The following is a 17,273-nucleotide window of genomic DNA, read 5'->3' as shown; positions in this document are numbered from 1 at the left end:
GACCCTACATTTTCACCAGATTGAAATGATAAAGAGGTATTTTTAGTGACTGAGTAAAATTTTGATTAAAATTTAAAAAAAATTAAAAAAAAGTTGTTATTGTAGAAATCTAAGTGATAACCTTTGTCCACCCTCCCTGCCACGGAGGGTAGCGCAAAGGCATCACCAGACCATGTTAGAGAATAAGCAAACAATAACTGAAAATTTACCAGTAAGAGCATATAATATGACTTAACCTATATCGACGTTACAGGACTAGATGCTCTTACTCACAGTTTCTGGGTAGATCAAGCAGATGCCGTAACGGACTTAAGGTCAAGACAAATATGTAAAAGAACAAGACAAACCAGCGCAAAAAAGGTCAAAAAAGCTAAAAAAAAAAAAAACAGCCTCTTGAAGGTAAATGAAGCACCACAGCAGAGATGAGCAGTCGTGGTGGATTCAATAAGCTCAACCCTCTTTTGGCTTTAGGCGATTTGTTCTTGCTAGTGACGGGATGCCAGTTCTCCGGGTTCGGCAATGGCGGCAGAGCGTCAAAATCCTCTAAGGGCATCCAAGAGGGGACATAAATCGGATCAAGCTGTAACCTATCCCAAGCTCGTGATAAATCTGAAGCTGCTCGTATAGTAATTTGTCTCCCATCCTTCAGGACAGCCAGGCCAAACGGGAACAACCAGTGGTAAGACATGCCAAGATTTAGATTTCAAAAGATCCAAGAGGGGTTTCATCTTTCTCCATTTCATGAGAGTAGAGGCCGCCAGATTTTGAAAAAGCTTAACAGTGGAGCCCTCAAACAAAATTGGAGGCTTGTCTCTCGCTGACGCCAGGATAGCAGCCGTATCCACATAACTGAGCAGCCCACAGATCACATCCCTCGGAGGTTCATCCAGTTTAGGTTTCAGGCGCAAAGCCCTATGAACACGTTCAATGATCACCAAGGAAGCCCGGTCTGCCCCCAAAAGACCAGTGAAAACAGATTGCGCCATTCGCTTCAGAGAATATGGGGCACAAGATTCAGGTATGCCTTTAAATCGTATGTTCTTGCGGCGACACCTATTCTCCTGATCCTCCAAAAGAAGAAAAGCATTATTCAGATGCTGAATACCTATACAAGTATAGACCATTGGCATACGCCAAACAATAATACGTCCACACGAATTATAAAGCAAATATCAATACCTATACCAGACTTTGAAGACTACTAGTATATCCAGAAAATGAAACACATAGCCCAAATCATGTACCATGACAATATAAAATAAACTTTATTGAAGTATACATAACACATTGGCCATCAAAATATAAAAACAGTATAGCACACAATTAAAAAGTAAAGTATGGAGGAGCTGCGTGAATAATCCAATATATATGCTACCACAATATAAACATCCTGTGATGTGGTAAAAAGTGCAGAGATCTATAAAAAAAGGTAGTTATATAAATCAATATTTAAACAAAAACAGAAGCAAATAGATATATTATGCACCTGACAGAAGAGCACGCAATTGTGCATACATATGAGAGTACACGGCTAAAGCTATAAGTTGCGCCCAAAACAATGACCATGCTTCATAAATTAAGGATATTGCACAAACCCATGGATTGCATAATGGATCGCACGCAGGATCACTCCACACTGACCGCCACCGACGCGCGTTTCGCCGTCAGCTTTCTCTCTTATATTTTGATGGCCAATGTGTTATGTATACTTCAATAAAGTTTATTTTATAATGTTATGGTACATGATTTGTGCTATGTGTTTCATTTTCTGGATATACTAGTAGTCTTCACAGTCTGGTATAGGTATTGTTATTATTCAGATGCTGTTGGTGATGAGCAGTTTTGTCCCCAAGAGCTTTGGAGTAATGCAGCGCCATATTCAATGCTGCCTCTAAGTTTTCAACTCTGTTGCCAATATGTTTAATATCAGTTCGCATATCTATTAACTCTTTAATAAGAGGAGTCATTGCTTGAGCCAGTGCTTTCTTAATGAAGGATCTAGTTATCGGAGCGCCTCCTGCAACTCCCAGTTCTCTCCTATCTTCCTCATCTTCACTCCGTTCTGAGTCATCCTCAGATGCAGCGTGGGCAGCTGGCGCCATCTTAGCTGAAGCTGAGGAAGAAGCCACTGACCTGGTTTTCCAGAGTTTATCAAGGTCTCATTGGGATCTTTGGGCGTGCCAGTAGTCTCCTTGACCTTATTCTTATATGTCTTGACCATAATTAGACCGTCACCAACGGTGAAAATGGTGTTTGCAGAGGTGAGTTATAGGAGCTCAATTAACAAGCGTCCATCTGCTGCGCGGTCAGGCTCCGCCCCCTCCCAATATATTTTGACGATTTTCCAGTCCTATTATCTCTAATTGTATTACTCTCTTGTTGGGGGAACAACCTATGGGATATTTCCCTTCCAGGATTGACATCTGATCAATGTGCTAGCTTAGAATCCCCTATCACGTTAGAGATAATGCAGTTCGCAATGCAGCAGATGGTGAATGAGATAGCACGAGGTGAAGATGGGCTTCCAGTGGAAATTTATAAAACGCATCGAGAAACATTGCTGCCTAAATTCCAGCGGCTGAGACTTCCAGCTTCCATGATGATGTAACGTCCACAGCCGCGGACCCTCGTTTTAACTTTCCACCGACGGCCGAGTCCATGGATGAGTGAGTGCTGGGCGGCATCTCCCTCCTGAGAGACACCGGCACTCATTTCCGCATTAAAGGGCCAGTCCACGCAAGTCAGAAATCTGTAATTAACCCATAATTCCCCTGGACTATAAAAAGGGCTCTGCCCTTTCACGCTTTGCCTGAGCGCTGTTGTGTTTATTCATGTTAGTCTTGCAAATGGTCCCTTAGTGTTTTCCTGTTCCCAGTGTTGCCGTGCCGTGCTACCTGTATCCCATACTATACTTGGTTTCGTGTCTTTGAAGGGTTGAAGTCGTGTGCTGCTTGCGTCCACGCCTGCTGTGCTACACCGCGCCTGGTGTCTGCTACCAGGGTACCATCTGAGCCTAGCCGTTACTACTGTCTGAACTACCACAGGTACCCTTGTGCTCGGACTATAGACTTTGTCGTGGTACCCTGTTAAAGCCAGATGCTATCCCTCTACGGCGGTATGGCTCAGTGGGTCCACAAACCCACAGATCGTGACAGTACGCTCAGGCCATGGACCCGGCTGGTCAACCCAAGACCCTGACGACCTCGCAAGCCATGCAAGCTCCGGTTCCTGTTGCCTCAGCTGTTCCGCCTGCTAATCAGTACCAGTGCTGATCCCTGATTCTCGCTGCCACTAACGCCTCGTTACGACGGAGACGCGAGTACCTGCAGGGGATTTCTGAACCAGTGCCTGATCCACTTCACGCTACATGCCAGAGTGTTCCCTTCTGATGGCGCAAGGATTGCTTTCATTAACTCTCTGCTTACAGGCAAGCCCCTTGCATCGGCAAATTCTATCTGGGAACGCCAGAGACCCGTGACATTTCGCATGGTATTTGAGGAGCCTGGAGGAGTCTCGTCAGCAGCTGCCTTTTGTTGACCCTTCACCAGAGAGACACCTCCGTGGGCGAATACGCCATTCAGTTCCGCACACTGGCGGGAGAGCGGTCTTAGAACAACGAGGCCTTGGTGGCTACATTCTGGCAGGGACTGTCTTCCGAGATCAAAGACGAACTTGCTGCTCGTGATCTGCCATCTACCCTGGATGACCTAATTCTTTTAGCCACCCGGATTGACATGAGGATCTGGGAGCAATCCCAAGAGGTTCGTCGGGAGAGAAGATTCCCTAGACTGGCTCCTACTTTCCAGCAATCCCTGTTGCCCTCACCAGTGGTTCCACCAGAGAAGCCTATGCAAGTGGACCGCCTCAAATTGTCGAACCAGGAGAAACAACGCAGATGCACTTCGGGACTTTGTCTGTATTTCGGGCTCGGAGGCCATGTTGTGTGTTTGTGCCCTCAAAAGCCAGAAAACTCCAATGCCTAGGATTGGTTAGGGAGACACCCCTAGGCGATACAGCGCTGGATAAAAAACTCTCCTCAAAACTAGCCATCCCTTTGGCCATAGTGTCCGGCGAAAAGACGCACCGGGTCTCTGCCCATCTGGACCCGCAGCTAATTTTATCCAAAAATACATAGTGGATCTTCTCCAGTTGCCCACAGTCCCCCTGGAGACGTCTTTGGCTGTTGCCTCAGTAAATGGACTGCCTCTGACCGATCTAGTCATATCTGTGACCAAACCGCTGAAGCTCCAGGTTGGAGCCCTTCATTCGGAGCTAATTTCTTTCCCTGTCCTGCCCAAAGCCGTCAAAGCTGTGGTGCTGGGCCTGCCTTGGCTTCGACTACATGCCCGAGTTCTAGATTGGAATTCCGGTGAGGTTCTCAGATGGGGTCCCAAGTGTCTCAACCGCTGTCTGGGGCAGATCCATCCAGCCCAGCATCCTCTACCTCAGTTGTTGGCAGGATTGCCTCCTCACTACTCACATTTTGCGGATGTCTTCAGAAAGAAGGAGGCTGGGACGCTGCCCCAACACCCGAGCGTATGACTTTCCTATTGACCTGGTTCCTGATGCGTCCCCCCCTCGTGGACAAGTATACCCTCTCTCCTTCCCAGAGACTCAGTCTATGTCTGCTCCAACCACTGCCTGTGCCCAATGCTCCCTGGCAGCATATAGCAATAAACTTTGTCACGGACCTGACTCCCTCTGCTGGATGCAGTACGGTCTGGGTGGAGGTGGACCGATTCTCGAAAATGGCTAATTTTGTTCCACTGACCGGCCTACCTTCTGCTTGTCGACTGGCCAACCTCTTCATCCAACACATCTTCCATCTTCATGGCTTACCCCTGCATATCGTGTCTGATCGGGTGGTTTAGTTTACCTCAAAGTTCTGGAAAGCCCTCTGTAAATTCCTTGATGTAAGGCCGGATTCACACGAGCATGTTTGGTCCGTGATATACGCTCCGTATGTCGGCCGTATTTCCCGGTCCGAACACACTGCAGGGAGCCGGGCTCCTAGCATCATAGTTAGTTATGACGCTAGGTGTCCCTGCCTCTCCGCGGAACTACTGTCCCGTACTGAAAACATGATTACAGTACGGGACAGTTTTCCCGCAGCGAGGCAGTGACACCTAGCATCATAGATAACTATGATGCTAGGAGCCCAGCTCCCTGCAGTGTGTTCGGTCCGGGAAATGCGGCAACACTTCATCTCCAGGCAGAATGATGACTGGGTGCAGCTTCTTCCTTGGGCCGAGTTCTCTTATTACAACCACCCAAATGAATCCACTGCTGCCACACCGTTCTTGATTGTTTACGGCCACTATCCACTGATCACATAAAAAAAATCTTTATCAATACAGTACAAAGATGCAAGATTGCCTATTTTCCAATAAAGTCTATACTCCCATGGAGACACGTTGCTGTAGGGGAATAGGAGTTAAACACGCGATGTTTCAGGGTACTGTCCCCATTCTCAAGCATGCGTGATACTCAGTAACACCGGTTTATATACCCATCGGCACAGAAAACATTACAATCACGTCACTTAAATATGGCTTTGTGAAACAAAGAATAAAACACAACCTCTCTGTAAGGGGGGGTTCACACTGAGTTTTTTGACGCGGAAACCGTGTCGGAAAACGCGCCAAAAAACTTCCAAAAATGCCTCCCATTGATTTCAATGGGAGGCGGAGGCGTTTTTTTCCCACGAGCGGAAAAACTGTCACGCGGGAAAAAGAAGGGACATCTTTGGGCATTTACGGCTCTGACCTCCCATTGACATCAATGGGAGGTAGAGAAAGCGTATTTCGATGTATTTTTTGCCCGCGGCGCTAAATGGCCGCGGGCAAAAAAACGCAGCAAAAATCGGCGTGCAGGCAGATTTTCCACCTGCAAAAAACTCTGTGTGAACCCAGCCAAAGGCCTCATGCACACGAACATGATTCTGCGGCCGCAATTGCCCCGAAAATCCACGGGAGAATTGCGGCCCCATTCATTCCTATGGGCCATTGCACATGACCGTGGTTTCCACGGTCCGTGCATGGCCCAGGAGCCTGGACCACAGAAAGAATGAACATGTCTTATTACGCCCGAGTTCTGTGGTCCAGGCTCATAGGAAATAATACCTTTAGGCCTCATGCAGATGACCGTAGCCATGAGCACGGCCCGTGATTTGCGGGCTTTTCGCGGGTGTCACTCCACGGCCGGACGACCCGAAAATCACGGCCGTGCACATGGCTACGGTCGTCTGCATGAGGCCTAAAGGTAAGTAAATCACTATGTATAATATTTTTCTCTAATTATAAAGTATTACAATACGTGTTTAGAAATATAATGTCAAATACCTTTCCAAAAATCTTACCATGCAATTCCTAGGACAGGAGCCTATAGATACACACTGAAACTGCAGTTTTTGATTAACCCTTTAGTACTAAAAGAGTCTAATATATAAATACAATAGACCTCCCTTTGAAGCAAACGCGTTCTTATCTGTTCATCATCGATTGCTTCAACTACTTCTCATATAAGCCATCTCAAGTCAAAGATCTTGTGGCCCATTTGAAAAAAAGTGTCTGGCTACCGTTGTCTCACCAAACTTTTTTTCTGTCTGCCATTTTCCAATACCTCTTTCTTATGATCTCTAGCTTTATCCCTATTTTTTTGTTCAAATGCCCTAATCGTTGACCGATGTTCATTAAGACGCCACTTAATAAGCTGCGTTGTCTGTCTGATGTACACCTTCCCACAGAGGGATTTCAACATGTATATGACGTTCTTAGAATAACATGAGAACTAGTGACAAAAAATTCCATATTTCGGATTTCATCTCAGAATATCCCAATACTTTGCGACCGCATTTTTACTCATATTTGAATGGCCGCCATGGGTGGAAACAAATAAAAAATGTATTATCCCTTAATTTCTTTGGTGTAGGTTTCCTAACCTCTTCAAAGTAAACTGTCCCTACTTCCTGACCTATCATCCTTACTTCATCTCTACGGTACCCACGTTCCACAAATTTTTCAACCAACTTCTCCATATTAGTAACATATTCATTATTATCAATAGAAATTCTTGCCAACTGGACAATCTAAGCCACTGCTGGGACTATCACAGGCTATGGTGAATATTGCATCTTTGTACGGTTACATTTTGTACTGGATTGATAAAGGAAAACGTTTTTTACGTGCAAAAAGATTGTGCTTTTCGTTTGTTCCATGATTGTTAACGAGGGAAGAGAGACCTCACCTGCATGAATCATTACAGAAGGTCCGCCTTCAAACATACCTGTTTTTTGTACTACTGCTTGTACGTGTGGGGGACTCAATCGACAGCAAAAAAATGGACTTAAATATAGGTCGGTTCTGCACAAATCCCAGCAAATGTGGAAGTATATTTACAGTAGGATGTTTTGAAATGCTTAACCAAGTGTTCAACTGTTGCATATTTTTTTTAAGGTGAACTCACAGCTTCTTGTAAAAGTTGTTCCTGGCTGTAGATGTGTGGACGGTTACCTCTCTCGCCCTCTATAATCACACGATATCTTAAATAAAATTATAGGAAAAGAAAAAATAATTAGATTTAAAAAATATAAAGGTGAATTATATAACTGGATATTTTATTCTATTAGCTTTTAAAACCCAAATGTGAAGGATGAAAAGCCCACCAACTATTTATACATTGAACAAATAAGGCTGTCACAAATACTAACATATTCCTCCTTTTACTCTTGGGGTATGTTCACACGTAGTGTTTTCAGCCGTTTTTCGGGCCGTAAACGTCCTGAAAAACGGCTGAAAAATTGGAAGCAGTACGCCTACAAACATCTGCCCATTGATTTCAATGGGAAATACGGCGTACTTTTCCGATAGGGCGTTTTTTTACACCTTGTTTTCTGAAAACGGCACGTAAAAAGAAGGCCGTGAAAAATAAGTGCATGTCATTTCTTGGGCTGTTTTTGGAGCCATTTTTCATTGACTATAGAAAAACAGCTCCAAAAACAGCCGTAAAAAACGCAGCGAAAAACGCGAGTTGCTCGAAAACAGCTCTGTATTTTCAGACTTTTTTGAGTTTTTGTGTGCACATACCCTTATGTTCAAACAGAGCTTTTTGCAGGCAGAAAAAATTTTGCAGATATTGACCTGCACGCACTTTCTTTGCCGTGTTTTTTCCGGCTGTGGCCATTGACTGCTGCGGGGAAAAAAGGCAGCAAAAACCTATTTTCTGCCTACCATTGATGTCAATGGGAGGTCAGAGACGGAAACGTCTGAAGAAAGGGCATGACACTTCTTTTTCCCCGCAAGAGTTTTTTTCCGCTCACGGGACAAAACTCCTCCGTCTCCCATTGAAATCAATTGGAGGCGATTTCGGCTGCTTTTTTGGTGCGGTTTCTGTGTCAAAAACTGCGTCATAAAGATCAGTGTGAACTAGGCTGTACTTTATTATTTTACCACTGACTAACCTGTTCAGAAAAAAAAATCAAGAAAATGAGAGATTCAACACTAAAATAACATCTCATTTTTATTGTGGCAGCCACTACCTGGGAAAAAACAAGAAGTTATCACAGCCCCTCCTCTAATAATGCCATCAATAAATAATACTATAATAATACTAGAGTAATATTATGTATACTGTGGTGCTCGGCATCAAGTGGCCAATTCCCCTGCTGCACCACCACAGGGAATATGTACGCTGTAAGCAAGTTGTCTGTAATGCACAGTTTCACTGGGTTCTCCAGAACAGCAGCTGCTCTACGGTTTGGCTTATAGTTATATGTACAAAATGGGGAAATCCACCTCTATTAACTCTAAATGCCCTAATAGAGAATTTGAAAGGGTTTGTTTCTAAAACAGACAACCAAACCATTTTAGTAGAAACACAGCAGCAAATTATTTTTTTGCATATAATATGCTAAGGCTCTATTCACACGTCAGGGTCCGTGGGTGTCGGCCGTTAAAAACGCCCGTTTTGGTCCGTTTTTCTCAGCTGTTTTGCATCCGTTCCGTATGTCCTTTTTTAACGACCGATTGTGATCCATTTTGCATCCATTTTTCACTATCCGTTTTAAAAACGGATGAATTTCATTTGTCAATTTTTTTGGTCCCAACCCACTATAAACACCCACAGGAGGGTCACATGGTCGTCCAGTCACCATTTTCTCTTGCTTTCAGAGTATAGAAAGCTTTGTCTGATCCCTCAGCTTGTATTGGTTTCTGGCTTTTTCTCTGCTATTTTTTGTTTGCTACCATGTACTGATAACCATTGAACTGTGTACTGCAGCTTTGGCTGATTTCTCGGCAATTCGGACAGCAATCACAGATGTTGATGCACGTAGATAGTGCCACAGTGTCCCCTGTAGATACTGCCACAGTGCCCAGTGAAGATACTGCCACACAACCCCCCCTAACGATACTGCCACAGTGCCCCCTGTAGATAGTGCCACACAGCCTCCTGTAGGTAGTGCCACAGTGCCCCCTGTAGGTAGTGCCACAAAGCTCATTTGTAGGTAGTGCCACAGCCCCCTTGGAAATAGCAACCCCCGTAGATGGCACCCAGTGGCGGATTAAGAAGACCATGGGCCCTGGGCTGTTACCCAAATTTGGGCCCCCCTTCTCCACCGCCACCCTGCCGCGCCGTAACTATTGCTAACACTACCTTTTTGCACAAGCATTAACAAATGGGTGTTACGATTCCCCTTTCACAGGGATGTGTCCCTACATACTGACAGTATCACACTGTGTAGGGACACAGCGCCAACCCCCCATGTAGACAGCGCCACACACACACCCCCTGTAGATAAAGCCACACACACCCCCCTGTAGATAAAGCCACACACACACCCCCCTGTAGATAAAGCCACACACACACCCCCCTGTAGATAAAGCCACACACACACACACACACACACACCCCTGTAGATAGAGCGCCACACACACACACACCCCTGTAGATAAAAGCCACACACACACACACCCCTGTAGATAGAGCCACACACCCCTGTAGATAGCGCCACACACACAACCCCCTGTAGAGAGCGTCACACAGCCCCCTATAGATAGCATCAGTGGTGGATTAAGAAGACCATGGGCCCTCGGCTGTTACCCAAACTTGGGCCCCCCTTCTCCACCGCCACCCTGCCGCGCCGTAACTATTGCTAACACTACCTTTTTGCACAAGCATTAACAAATGGGTGTTACGATTCCCCTTTCACAGGGATGTGTCCCTACATACTGAGAGTATCTCACTGTGTAGGGACACAGCGCCAACCCCCCATGTAGACAGCGCCACACACACACACCCCCCTGTAGATAAAGCCACACACACACACCCCTGTAGATAGAGCGCCACACACACACACACCCCTGTAGATAAAGCCACACACACACCCCCCTGTAGATAAAGCCACACACCCCCCCCTGTAGATAAAGCCACACACACCCCCCTGTAGATAAAGCCACACACACACCCCCCTGTAGATAAAGCCACACACACACCCCCCTGTAGATAAAGCCACACACACACCCCTGAAGATAAAGCGCCACACACACACACACCCCTGTAGATAGAGCCACACACACAACCCCCTGTAGATAAAGCCACACACACAACCCCCTGTAGATAAAGCCACACACCCCTGTAGATAGCGCCACACACACAACCCCCTGTAGAGAGCGTCACACAGCCCCCTATAGATATCATCACACAGCCCCCTATAGATAGAGCCACACAGCACTCTCCCTTGTATATAGTGCCACACAGCGCTCCTCCCCCTTGTATATAGTGCTACACAGCGTCGCTGCAGCCCTGGGATGACATTTTATGGGGTGAAACGTCATCCCAGGAGGCCGGCCCGGACGAAGAAACAGAATTCTGGGCAAGTATAAGATTTTTATTTTTTCTAAATTGCGTTACATAACATCTGCTATCTGTTGCAGGTTTTACCTCCCCATTGAATTAAATTGGGAAAACCCAAAACAAATGAGCAGCGTTTACGCAAATACAATTGACTTGCTGCGGAATAAAAAACCGCACCGCAGGTCAATTTCTGAGCTTTTTATTTCCCACTTATCATTTACGCAGCGTGTGATGAGAATTGTTCACATCTATTCTACTCTGCTGCTACTGTATTAGGGCTTGTCCACACTTAACGGAATTGCTGCGTATTTTCTGCCCGGAAAATACCCAGAATACGGTAGTAGCAAAGTGAGTGAGATTTACCAAATCTCATCCAGATGCTGCGTAAAATTTCCGACCAGACATTTTGTCCTGCGGTGCGTATTTCTCGTACTGCAGCATGTCAATTCCTGCTGTGGAAAGTGACTGAATTGCTGCGTTTTTTCAGACGAGACGTCACCATCTCCCAACATTGAGAAGAACGCAGTAAAATACGCACCATTTTCTGCAGCAAAAACCACAGGAAATGGTGCTTTTTTTCTGTAGCGGAATTTCTGCTGAAATATATATATATATATATATATATATATACATACATACACACACTATACATATGTATGTATATATACACTCTATCTCTATCACAGACACACAAAGTACACAAAGTAGGCACATTATGCACAAAGTAGGCACATTATGCACAAAGAAAGCACATTATGTACAAAGTAGGCACATTATGCACAAAGTACGCACATTATGCACAAAGTACGCACATTATGCACAAAGTAGGCACATTATGCACAAAGTACACATTATACACAAAGTACGCACATTATGCACAAAGTACGCACATTATGCACAAAGTACGCACAGTATGCACAAAGTAGGCACATTATGCACAAAGTAGGCACATTATGCACAAAGTCCGCACATTATGCACAAAGTCCGCACATTATGCACAAAGTCTGCACATTATGCACAAAGTCCGCACATTATGCACAAAGTCCGCACATTATGCACAAAGTCCGCACATTATGCACAAAGTCCGCACATTATGCACAAAGTACGCACATTATGCACAAAGTACGCACATTATGCACAAAGTACGCACATTATGCACAAAGTACGCACATTATGCACAAAGTACGCAAAGTACGCACATTATGCACAAAGTACGCACATTATGCACAAAGTACGCACATTATGCACAAAGTATACACATTATGCAAAGTACACACATTATACACAAAGTACACAAAGTATGCACATTATACACAAAGTATGCACATTATACACAAAGTACACACGAGTATGCACATTATACACAAAGTACACACGAGTATGCACATTATACACAAAGTACACACGAGTATGTACATTATACAAAAAGTACACAAAAGTATGCACATTATACACAAAGTATGCACATTATACACAAAGTACACACGAGTATGTACATTATACACATATAAATTACACCTTGTAAACACACATGAATATTCATATGCATATGCACATTAAACACATTGTAAACACACATGCACTTACCTTTTATGTAGGGGATTTGTGAGTCTTCACTGCAGCTCTTCTCCTGCTCACAGCCCGACACAGAGCCCGCCGACAGTCTCCCCTCTCCCATGTCCCGACAGCTAGCAGCAGGAGGAGAGCTGTTTAGATCAGGGAAGGGGGGCTGGAGGGGGAGCTTCTAAAGCAGCACAGACCACAGCTGCTAAGTAGGGGAAGCTCCGTTCGTCTGATGACAGGTGCGGTCCTGGCACCGGGGCTCCCGCCGGTGCTAGCGACGCCACTGGGCATGAGGGGGATCGGGCGGTCATGGGCCCCCTGAGAGCCTTGGGCCCCGGGCGGCCACCCGAACCGCCCTAATGATAATCCGCCACTGATGGCACCCCTCCTCCCTGTAGATAGCGCTACTGTAGCTCCCTGTAGAAGCGGAATCCCTCTGTCCTGGGATTCTGCTTCAGGAGTTGCCCCTGATGTCACTGTCGATTATATGGATACTGACATCAGGGGCTTCTCCTGAAACGGAATCCCCTGCCAGAGTGTCGGCAACGCTGTGGCCGGGCTTTCCACTTCAGGAGTTGCCCCTGATGTCACTTTACATATATGAATAGTGATGTCAGGGAGGGACTTTTCCTGGAGCGGAATCCCCGGCCACAGTGTCGGAACACTGTGGCTGGGGATTCTGCTTCAGGAGTTGCCCCTGATGACACTGTCCATATATGGATAATGATGTCAGGGATTTCTCCTGGAGCGGAATCCCTGGCCACAGCGTCGGCAATGCTGTGGACGGGGATTCCGCTTCAGGAATTGCCTCTGATGCCACTCTCCATATATGGATAGTGACGTCAGGGGCTCCATCTAGGAGTGGAATCGCCGGCCAGAGGGATTCTGCTCCTACAGGGAGCTACATAGGAGCTACAGTGGCGCTATCTACAGGGGGAGGGGGGTGCTATCTTTAAGTGGTATGTGGAACTACCTACAGAAAAAAACTCTCCTCCTTCTCAAATGCACTTCGCACTGTGAGGAGGAAGAGGAGGAGGAGGAGAGAGTGAGCAGCAGAAAGCACGGCCATCACTCTGATCACATTCAGGTGACGGGCGTATTCTACACGGCCCCATAGACTACTATGGGAGCCGTGCGGCCGTGAAAACGGCTCAAAATAGGTGTTCCATTTTTTGACAGTCCGTAAAAAAATTGGCCGTGTGAATAGCTCCATTTGGGGTCTATTGTTTTTACTCCGGCCATGTGTCACACGGCCGACTATCCCAGCCATGTGAATAGGGCCTAACTCACTGTACAGGGAAGTGCTTTTATATATATATATATATATATATATATATATATATATATATATATATATATATATATATATATATACACAAATATATATATAAATTTACATTTTGATGATATTATAAGTCATTGAAAAGGACTAGCGTGTGTGTGTGTGTATATGTATATATATATATATATATATATATATATATATATACACACACACACACACACACACATCTATGGTTCCATCAGACATAGGTGTGTATTCTCAGATATGCCCATGGTAATGAGATAAGACAGTTGGCTCAAGTAATGAGATAAGACAGTTGGCTCTAGCCGAGCGCATTGTCTTGTTTACAATCTGGGAAGAACAGAGGATTTCCTTTGATCCTCTTTTCTCCTACCCTCAGGAGGGAAGCCATAAAGAGTGGATACATCCTATGATGCATTCCAACTTCACAGGAGGTTCCCACAGCCTGCCTACCCTTGCACGTGTATGAGTTCAGCACAGTGATGGCTGCGGAAGTGCTGGGCGTGATTTTCACGCACCCATTGTCTTCAATGGGTGCGTGATGCGCGAACAATGCACAAATATAGGACATGTCGTGAGTTTTACGCAGCCGACACACGGACACGCGCTGCGTGAAAATCACTGACAGTCTGCACGGCCCAAGAGCAACATAGGTCCGTGCGAGGCGCGTGAAAATCTCGCACGTTGCACGGATGTATTACACGTTCGTCTGAATAAGCCCTAACAATAAGGCCCAGTTCACAGAGTTTTTGGGCCTTGATATTGACTCGGACACTGCGTCAGAATCAGCACCAAAAAACTTCCAAAACTGCCTCCCATTGATTTAATCTGAAATCAATGGGAGCCAGTCGCGGATAAAAGAAAAAGTAGCACGTCCTTTCTTGCCGCTGTTCCGCCTCTGACCTCCCATCGAAATCAATGGGAGGCAGAAAATGCATTTTTCGCTGCGTTTTTTGTCTGCTGTCCTCAATCGCCACGGGCAAAAAACGCAGCAAAAAAACGCCGCAAGATAGTGTGGGCAGGTCAAAATCTGCCTCAAAATTCTTTAAGGAATTTTGAGGCAGATTTTTTTTTTGCCTGCAAAATACTGTGTGAACAGGGCCATACATAAACAGCACTTTGAGATAATTTACTCACTGTGTCAGAAGAGCTGCTCCCACTCCAGTCCTCTTCCGGCGATGTCTTCCAGGCGAGGTCTTCGGTCCAGACGTCCAGTCCTTCACCTCCAGCCAGGCTCCAGGTAAGTTTTGTCCATGTTTGTCCGCGGCTGCGCGCGCTTCGATCGCGGGTGCGTGCGCCGGCAGTCGAGGGTGCGCGCGCGGGCGGTCTCGAGTGCGGGCGTTTGTGGGTGCGCGCTCGCGAGTGCGCACGCGCGGGAGTTTCCTTGTGCGCGCGGGCGGACGGTTTGACGGCCCCCCATGACGAGGGGAGGGGAGGGGGCCCGCAGCAGCAGCTCACGACATTCTTTTGGTGAAAAAAACGGGCCCCATTGCAGGGGCCCGTTTTTTCCTACCAAAAGAATGTCGCGGCAGTTGCCGGGCCCCCCTTTCAATTAGGTTTGGCCGGGCCCCTCACACCAGTACCCCTAATACCCCCCTGATGGCGGCCCTGCCACCAACCATTGATACCACTAATACCAGTAGTCTAAGTATCATTCCTAACCCTAACATTTCCCCTACCCTGCCATAACTAGCAAAGCTACTGCATTTCTCAACAGCAATAGCTTAACCGCTGCAGCTCCTTTTCACTTCATTTAAAGAGGCTCTGTCACCAGATTTTGCAACCCCTATCTGCTATTGCAGCAGATAGGCGCTGCAATGTAGATTACAGTAACGTTTTTATTTTTTAAAAACGAGCATTTTTGGCCAAGTTATGACCATTTTTGTATTTATGCAAATGAGGCTTGCAAAAGTCCAAGTGGGCGTGTTTAAAGTAAAAGTCCAAGTGGGCGTGTATTATGTGCGTACATCGGGGCGTTTTTACTACTTTTACTAGCTGGGCGTTCTGACGAGAAGTATCATCCACTTCTCTTCAGAACGCCCAGCTTCTGGCAGTGCAGACACAGCCGTGTTCTCGAGAGATCACGCTGTGACGTCACTCACTTCCTGCCCCAGGTCCTGCATCGTGTCGGCCACATCGGCACCAGAGGCTACAGTTGATTCTGCAGCAGCATCAGCGTTTGCAGGTAAGTAGCTACATCGACTTACCTGCAAACGCCGATGCTGATGCAGAATCAACTGTAGCCTCTGGTGCCAATGTGTCCTCGCTCGTCCGACACGATGCAGGACCTGTGAGTGACGACACAGCGTGATCTCTCTAGAACACGGGATAAAGAGAGAAAAAAACACGGCGCCACCTTGTGCAGATCAGTCGGTAAAGGTGAGACAAAAATGCCGTACTGCAGGTAATATGCTCACCTAGGTACGGGGTTAATAGGCGTGTAAATTAAAACCACAGTGCTGCTGCCAGATCCGAGTCGGCATCCAAAAGGACCGCTTGGGAGGAGAATTATGCAGGAGAAAAGAGGATCATTCCAGGGGCGCTGCTGTGTGGTAATAATGATAGGATCGAAGTCCGGAGATATTAATAATAAAATGAATTTATTCGAATGAGTGGCTACGCGTTTCGACGATGAACAATCGTCTTCATCAGGCCATATGCATAATACATTAGACACGTCTTATATAACATCATGGTTCACAAATGACACGAGTGAAAAAAGCCGCCAAATCTGTAGAGGTCAGGGTGCGTTCGTGACGTCACACCCGGCTTTTTACCTTTTTCACCAATCACACCGTGGATCAGTGAATAGATAAATGTGTTCAGTACATCAATCATACACAATGAGATTGTTACATAACATAAGAATAATAAATAAGAAAGAAATTTAGGGTATTCATAAAAAACAAAGTGGTGTCGACGTATGAATAATAAAAACCAGGCATAAAACAAATGGTTAAAATGGACACAATAAGTGGAAGTTAAAAGAGTAATTGAACGAAGGACTGCGCTACAGACCAGTGGGTTGTTAGGTAGCAACGAAGGACGCCGGGACGCGAACTTGGTAACCAGGGCAACCAGGCCGAGAACAGCGCAGCAGAGCATAAGAGGATATGCGTCTGCTGTGGATACTTTGTAAAAGTTAAATTCTTTATTGAGAATATGTATAAAATATAATGCTCTTTATTGCCTAGGTAGATTTTTCGGGATTTTTTGCGGCTCTAACGATTTTGTGCGGCTCTAACAAAAGCGTTGCCAGGCAACAGAAAAACAAACAGGACGGGAACAGCGAACAAACCGAAATATCAGCGCTCGCTGTGAATAGACCAAAGAAGACCGCTTCGGGACAGGTTTGGTAAACATATGTATAATGTTAGATATATAGTATTCTTTACACACAGATCAAATATAGTTTGCAGTATTCTGTGCCGTTGTGATTAAGGAGGGAAAGTCGATGTATTTTTGTGTATTATCATAGAATGCACAGCGTATTTTTTGGCTCTGGTGTTATATTGTATCAGCGGAATAATCACTTTACAGAAGATGATTTATA

The 17,273-nt window shown here is 45.7% G+C and overlaps 1 protein-coding gene across 1 annotated transcript in view; it reads right to left on the bottom strand.

Moving 5' to 3' along the window:
* TNRC18 (trinucleotide repeat containing 18) overlaps nt 1–17,273 on the bottom strand; it is a 778,682-nt gene that overhangs the window by 108,572 nt on the left and 652,837 nt on the right. The window contains exon 21 of the mRNA XM_075831538.1: nt 7,465–7,540. Within this exon, the coding sequence (XP_075687653.1) occupies nt 7,465–7,540 (76 nt within the window). The remainder of the gene's footprint in view (nt 1–7,464; nt 7,541–17,273) is intronic.

This window comes from Rhinoderma darwinii, chromosome 6, assembly GCF_050947455.1.
Source record: "Rhinoderma darwinii isolate aRhiDar2 chromosome 6, aRhiDar2.hap1, whole genome shotgun sequence".
Classification (NCBI taxonomy): Eukaryota; Metazoa; Chordata; class Amphibia; order Anura; family Rhinodermatidae; genus Rhinoderma; species Rhinoderma darwinii.
Note: the sequence above shows the minus strand (reverse complement) of the source record. Positions and strands in the feature narration are given on the sequence as shown.